The 7,684-nt window shown below is 41.0% G+C and overlaps 1 protein-coding gene across 1 annotated transcript in view; it reads right to left on the bottom strand.

Annotated features, from left to right (window-relative positions):
- Positions 1 to 305: 305 nt before the first annotated feature.
- Positions 306 to 7,684, bottom strand: part of ARHGEF38 (Rho guanine nucleotide exchange factor 38) — a 38,256-nt gene continuing 30,877 nt past the window's right edge. Inside the window, exons 10-14 of the mRNA XM_009565015.2 lie at positions 6,123 to 6,443; positions 3,736 to 3,876; positions 2,376 to 2,574; positions 1,942 to 2,198; positions 306 to 1,203 (exon numbers count right to left, since the gene is read on the bottom strand). Of these exons, the coding sequence (XP_009563310.2) occupies positions 1,018 to 1,203; positions 1,942 to 2,198; positions 2,376 to 2,574; positions 3,736 to 3,876; positions 6,123 to 6,443 (1,104 nt within the window). The 3' untranslated portion in view covers positions 306 to 1,017. The remainder of the gene's footprint in view (positions 1,204 to 1,941; positions 2,199 to 2,375; positions 2,575 to 3,735; positions 3,877 to 6,122; positions 6,444 to 7,684) is intronic.

Below are 7,684 nucleotides of genomic sequence, written 5' to 3'. Positions count from 1 at the left end.
ATTTTTTTTTTTTTTTTTGGAAAAGAAATTTTGATCCATCTTCAGTCATAACTTATTCACTAGATATTATGATCCCTGTATCTGACCTCAGGAATCAGATACGCAGTAAATACTCATTGAAAGGCACTGCTTGACCTTCCCCCCCACAATGTTAGTATTTCCCAGCCCTTGTAACACAGGTTTCATTTCACTACACGGACCTTGCACTGCAAAGCAGTTAGGATGGACACGTGAAATTTCAAACCTGAGGCATTCATTTTGTTACAAAATGTCTCCTAACATAGGAAGTAGTTGTGTAATTTTTTTTTGTAAAATTATGACTTCTTTATTTCACAGTACCTGTTTCTTTTGTCCCCTCTTGCCCTCTCCCCTTTTCTATATTTAACTAAACGTACATTATTCCTTGGGACTGGCCACTGGTACCACTAATTTTGGTATATTTTAAGTTGAAATGTTCCCTACAAAAATTAAACCATTTTTCTTTTCCTACTCCAACAACCGCCACTGAAAAAAAGTTCATTATAAAAGTGGCTGAGGGTAAAAACACCCATACAAAAAGCTCAAGTTTTAAGATGTCTCTGTGTTCACCAAGAGAAGGGTCCAGGAACAATGTATCCTGAACTGCAGAATCCCTGAAGATTGAATTTGTCATTTTTCGAGACTAATTCTCTTCATCCTGAGTATTATTTACCAAACATCATAAAAACCCAACATAATTGTAGCTGTGATTTCTACTTGTAGGGTGACTTTTGATGTAGGATTCTGACAGAATATTATAGGGTAGTAGAAAAGCAAGGTCTTCAGGGTCTTAATCAGAATCAGTCTTCGTGTTAAATGTTTCCTCCCTCAGGTCTTGAAAAGATGATGGCTTTTGGAGGCTGGAGGTTCTCAATATCATCCGTGTGCTGTACGAGATACCATGGCTTCTGTCAATCACTTGTGAGTTTGCCTTGCTTGCTGCAAACCATAGCGCGTGATTATTCTGTCTCAGAGAAATTGTCTTGGTTCTTTCTGTTCCTAAGCATATGTCATCTTCCCGAGGAAATTAGATGGTACATATCCTTTCTGACCTTGTGCTTCTGCTAGCCACCACTCTTTATTGCCACTCAGGTCAGAAAAACGAAGTATCGTAACCTTCTGGTACTCCTGAAGACTGAGTTCCTGATCATTTCTTGCTTGAAATGCATAAACAGCATAGAAGGTCTGAAAAAGGAAAGACACAAACCCCAAAATCTGAATTTAGAAATGTACCCTGTACGATGTACCCTGTAATTTTGTATTAGTATGAATTCTGCATACAGAAAGTTTGTAGTAGTGTATGCAAACCGTCATGTAACTACATGGTCTGCAGATGCTAGACATGATCAGGGCCAAAATTAGAAGTAAAATTGAAGGAACTGGGGGATTCTACGTGGAGAGGAACAAACCAAGCTCCAAGACCTCCTTGCTTTACTATACTAATAAACTTTTCAGCTCACACCAAGTGGCCTTGGATTGGACAGAGCATTTTCCAGCAAGGTTTGCTCAGGGAGAGTTATCTTTCCTAAAGCTCCTAAACTCAAATGTGGCATACAGGTCACTTCCATGCCTTGCTAATCAGCATTGGCACAGCTTTCTTGTCAGTGGTTAAGTGGGAAAAAATCCCTTTAACTGAGCTATTTTGCTGGTTCTCGTTCCATGGGAGAACCTTGAGGTGTTACACATGGAGTGGGGTAAAGCAATAGTGTGTTTTCTGTGAGACAGGACTGTAATTCATAGTTTAACTGATTATCTTCTACCTTTTTAAGAAAGGCAAGGACAGAGGATAATGAATTCTTGTGTCATACTGACAGATTAGCGCCAGTCTTTTACAGTGTAAAAGGAAACAATTTAAATTATAAGCACTGTAATTCTAGATCTAAAATAGGAGTAACAAGATGACAGGCACGGTATCATACTTACCTGTTGATCATCCATATTGTGAAAAGCACCACTTTCTGCACCATTAATTGAGAGGGTTTCATAGGAGTGGAGAGATGAGCTGCTGTCACTCTTGTGCCCCAGACTTCTTGTGCTGCTGTCAGCGGAGGGCCGTGAAGAGACAAAGAGGCTGAGATTATCAAAATCGTCATCACCAAAGCTGTTTTCTGCTACGTCCTTCTGCACTTTGGCTGGATTGTAAGGCCTCAGGAAGGAGGAATACACATACCCTTTAAGGACTAGACACCAGAATAAAAAGAGAGAAAATAAACAGCAAGATACTGCTAAAAGCATTTCAAAACCAACTGGTTTATGCAGCTGTCAGTATGACAGAGGCAAACAGATGGGGCCAGAATGAAAAGAGATCAATATCCCGAAGGAAAGCTGTTATTGGGATGTTCGTGCAGAGAACTTACTTCCTGTGTCAACAAGCCATCTGCTCGTACTTCCGAAGGGATCTTTTTGCTCCACAACAGCCACCAGTTCTCCTTCATGTAAATCAATATCAAATTCCTGTGTGGCATTGCACTTGCGCTTAGCTTGGTATAGCAATTCTGTGCTGTACGTAGACAATAGCTTGGACCGATGGCCTTCTGTTTGACGTGGCAATTCGGGCTGAAAAGCAAAAAAATTATTCCCTGGGAATAATGCTGAGGCCATTTCCAAAGCAACAGTGGTTCATAAACCCCAGTGTATGCTGCATGTGGCAACTGACCTTATATTTCCATGCACAGATCGAGAAGTTACACAGCTGTGTGTAACCAAATCTCCCTTGCATATGGAGCAAAGACCTGTCCAACTGCTATATTAATAAGTGAGGAATAAAAGGCAGAGTTTAAAGAAATGTAGGAATTTCACTAATTATACACCTCTTTTTCCGTCCTCTATTCTCGAAGAGCCTGTATTCAGTATGTGAGCTGTCACTTCCTTAATTGTCTTTCTGTAGCAATTATCTTTGAATTCCTATGTCATACCACAAGAAAAGCATAATCCAAAAATGGGTTGAGGTGTGCTAAGGTCACATGACAACTTGAATGAGAAGGCATTAGGCAAAAAAATCAGTGGTACCCAAACAGTCTGCTTTTGGTGTGAAATTGCATCACTAAATAAGGGCAAGTTTTATGAACTGCTGGAAGCATATCGACTCAGAGTTTGGTTAGAGGGCAAGGAGAGAGATGCTGCACATCAATGTGACCTTAACGTACCATGGAAGCAAGAGCACACGTGCTTTACTCATGCTAACAGGAGTCCTACAGCTTCCTCTGTAGATCTTGAGTTTTCATTTTACTGTAAACCAGACTGCTAAAAGCTCTGGAAGTGTCTGATAAGATTGGGAACTATGGGGGGACAGTTTTCCTGGTGGATTTTCTGAATGTCCTGCTGTGGAGGTGTATGTGTGTAAACACTAGTACATATAACCACAGCTGAAGGTGAAAAGGCAAATGTTCAAAATTAGAAGACTAAGATGCACTGTGTAAGAGTATTTAACAAAAGAAGTAATCAAAGTTTACATACACAACCTTAGACTTCTCATGTGCTTAAAAACCTAAGGATAATCAGAGATAATTCTGAGTGGATTTTCAAGATATTAGCATGAAAACAGAGTGAAAAACCTTCAGAAGTTATTGGTCAGTGGAACAGCTTCATTCCAACAACCTGATTCAGAGTCCCCAGGGAGAGACCAAGCCCAAACATCTACGTGGTATAAAAACGGATTTGTTTCAAAAGGGATCCAAAGAGGATGCTTCATACACAATTTGGATGTATGGTACTCACTGGTGAAGGGACAGGTTTCTTTTTTTCTAGGCTCAATTTTCTCTCAATAAAGGTTGCACTGCTGTTTTCTTTTACAAAATTCAACTTGTGAACCTCCTCCATCAATTGATTCTGCACTTCACAGATGCTTGAGGAAGACAGCTGGAAATACAAAGTTGGGTTAGATCTCATTAACTAAATGGTAGGGAGATTACAGAGAGCAGGTTTGGTTTAATGGGCTGAAAGCTTGGGAGTCAAGAATCTGACAATTTACCGCTATTTTCTGCAGAGCTCATATTGTGGTATCTATGAGTTGGAAAGAGAGAAAGATCTTTGTTTAAAGAAAGTTTCCAATGTTTGCTAGTAGATTTAAAAGACATACTAATTTCTTGAATCATTAAAAAGCGTTCTAAACAGCGATGAAAATAAACATACTTGCACTTCCGCCATTGAGCCACCTGCTTTCAGATACAAATGCGCATCTTGGCAGCTATCAGAGTGGCCAATGCGCTGTAAGCCTTGCAGGTGCTTACCCTGCAGCCCTGTGTTTGTGCAATTGGGTACTGCCACCGGGTTAAAAATAGTTGGGTAAGCTGAAGCTCTGTCTCTGGCACTGGATAAGTGCTATATGGTCTATGCCTAACCCCAAATATATTTGGTGATGTTAGCAGAAAAAAAAAAAGAAAAAGAAGGTCATTTTCTAGGCAGAGCCCCACAGAAAACAATGCTCTATAAAGCAGCTTTCAAATCACAAAATGGTCAGATTACAGGGGTGCAATTTCTTCATGCGGAAAAGCCTTCATTTTCGCATTAAATAGTGCAGCTCCATGTTTCGATCCTGACCTTGCTTTCTTCATTTTTCATCTGTCCCTGACTACAAAGTGCTGTGTTCAAACCTTAATGAAAAGGAAAGCTCCAGTGTTGCCTGAATACAATGTGTTTCATATCACAGAATCACAGAATCACAGAATCACAAGGTTGGAAAGGACCCATTGGATCATCGAGTCCAACCATTCCTAACACTCCCTAAACCATGTCCCTAAGCACTTCATCCACCCGTTCCTTAAACACCTCCAGGGAAGGCGACTCGACCACCTCCCTGGGCAGCCTGTTCCAGTGCCCAATGACTCTTACTGTGAAGAATTTTTTTCTGATATCCAACCTGAACCTCCCCTGACGGAGCTTCAGGCCATTCCCTCTTGTCCTGTCCCCTGTCACTTGGGAGAAGAGGCCAGCTCCCTCCTCTCCACAACCTCCATTCAGGTAGTTGTAGAGAGTAATAAGGTCTCCCCTCAGCCTCCTCTTCTCCAGGCTAAACAACCCCAGCTCTCTCAGCCGCTCCTCATAAGACTTGTTCTCCAGCCCCCTCACCAGCTTTGTTGCTCTTCTCTGGACACGCTCCAGAGCCTCAACATCCTTCTTGTGGTGAGGGGCCCAGAACTGAACACAGTATTCAAGGTGCGGTCTCACCAGTGCTGAGTACAGAGGGAGAATAACCTCCCTGGACCTGCTGGTGACCCCATTTCTGATACAAGCCAAGATGCCATTGGCCTTCTTGGCCATCTGGGCACACTGCTGGCTCATGTTCAGTCGGCTGTCAACCAGCACCCCCAGGTCCTTTTCTTCCGTGCAGAAAATATATAACGTCTTGCTCCAGTTCAGAGTGGATTTGGCGGTATGGAGGGCATCGTTGCAGCTGTGTTTCTCAGGGGGTTTATGTCCTCTAGCCAAATGTAAAACAAAACTGAAACACTGTATTATTTTCATACAAATAAGAATTATTTCTCAACTGCAGTCTTCAGGTAGTGATCATAGTGCCCAGAAAGAGTACAGTGGGCTGGAGGAATTAATGGCCTTTTGTTTAGCTCAGATCCTCATCTTTGGTACCATTGACTAGACAAAGTCATTCTTTATGCCTAGAGAAAGCTGCGGGAGCTTTGGCAGCCTATTTAGGTTTAAAAGCAACTTGCGTTTCATAGGTCAGATCTCCTAACATGTTTCTCTTTTGCAGTCATCTGTGATTCCACAGCCGTAGTAGTAACAGGACTGTTCATGCACTTAGAGTTTCCCCTTCCTGTGTTTTCTGGGCTACTCAGTAGAAGCTAAGAAAGAAAGACTAAAATGCTAACAGCTGCTGCCTTGCTGCCTTACTGTAATGTTCTTGCCATTACTATCACTGGAATAGCTGGAACAGCTACTTTAGGATCATTCTAAACAAAAAGTCCAAGCCTAACAAAACTTAAGCTGAGCCTGCAAGGAAAAATAAAAACAAAAACCAAACCTGACTGTGCTCAGGAGAAAAAACAAATCAGTGTAGCTTGCAGGTTTATGTCTAACATAATTCTAGTCAAATCATAAAGAAAGAAAAAAGACAAAGGCACAGCTACGCCTGTTTCTAATGTACTTACTGGAACAGGTACCACCACAGCAGAATTTGACTGAAGTGCTGCAGACATGATATTCCTGAGGAGACTGATGAAGCAATGTAGGCAGTTCGACACAATGTTTTTGGCTGCTCTGTTGAATACCTGAAGTTCTTCTACTAGCTGTGCATTTAGAGCCTCATAGTCTTTCTTTGCCAGGTCCAGCTCATCTCCTGATGACCTCTGAAGGTAGCTGTTGTAGTCCAACAACTTGTCATAGCGCTTCTGGATGAGCTTTTGTGGGCCAGAAAACAAGGCTTGTAGTGCTGATAGAGGAGTTAAAACCAGCTTGTCCAGCTGAGCCACCTGGAAAGGTATAACATACACCTGCTTACTACTTTACTCATACAGTCCTTCAGGCCCAGTAACACATTAAGACTGGTGGCAGCCTATCAAGCAATCTGTTCTTTACTCACTAAGCCTTGCTGTTAGAGGCAGCTTCAAGCAGGGTCTCGTGTGAGTTAGAATCTCCCTCATAACTTTGCTTAAAGTGTCTGGCAATGGTCCCTTGGAGATACAGCCTGAGGTACTGCCCTGGGTGTATCACCACTGGGGAAAAACTGGGCAAGGATCAGTGAAATGGTCCAATAAAGCTGCAATTTCCATAGCTGGAAGGACCACACTAATGTACAGTCTAGAGGAGATGAGGTCTTTTTAAATGGCAGTCTTGAATGCTAGCAAAGCTTTTGGGTTTTTTTCCTGGAAAAAACTGTAACTCAGTTTAGGCAAAAACAATCACTTGATTTGGTTAAATTATGTTATGCTTGTTGGTTTTATCTCCAGTAATCAATAAAATTTAGAAACCAGGTTAAAAAAAAAAAAAGTGTCATTTTTCGGACTTCCATTAGTCTCTAATTGTCACAAGAGATTAATATTGCATGAAATAAAATTCAGTTTTGTAAGTCACTTGTTGAAATACAGCACAGGCTTGTAGTGAGCGAAACACATCATTAATACATTAGCACTTTTGGACATCCTATGTGAATTAAGGTGTCAGATTGAATGTAAGGTTAAAAGAGCTGCTGTCCCTCTACCCTACATAACACATCGCTGTTGAGGACACATCCATTTTAGCACCAGGATTGCTTTCCCAAGGCCCAGATGATCTCCACTAGCTAGACAGCTCTTACTTTATTTCCACATGAAAAACTGGGCTGTGTTCAGCAAACTAATTTTTGATGCATTAAGAAGAGGGTATTGTGGATTTCTGCCCTAAAATTTTCCATAAAACATAATGAGAGAAGAAGGTATTCATTATTGACAAATGCACAAAGGAAAATAAAATAATTAGCCTGAGCCTATTGCTGAAATCTCCATTAAAAATACCCTTTCAGGAAAACGTGTGAAGAATACTATGACTTTTTCAGTGAGAACATCTACTCATAGTGCAATGTCAGGACAAAAGGGGTTTATTAATAAAAACTCATACATAGGACAGAGAGTCCTTGTAATCTAGTAAATCCAAGACAGAGAAATAAATAGATAAGTAGAAATTAATATAGTTAATAATGATGTCCATAGTTTAAATAAATGAGATTAAGACAGGG

This window comes from Cuculus canorus, chromosome 4 (genome assembly GCF_017976375.1).
Source record: "Cuculus canorus isolate bCucCan1 chromosome 4, bCucCan1.pri, whole genome shotgun sequence".
Lineage (NCBI taxonomy): Eukaryota > Metazoa > Chordata > Aves > Cuculiformes > Cuculidae > Cuculus > Cuculus canorus.
The sequence above is the reverse complement of the archived record's forward strand: the minus strand, read 5'-3'. Positions and strand labels throughout refer to the sequence as shown.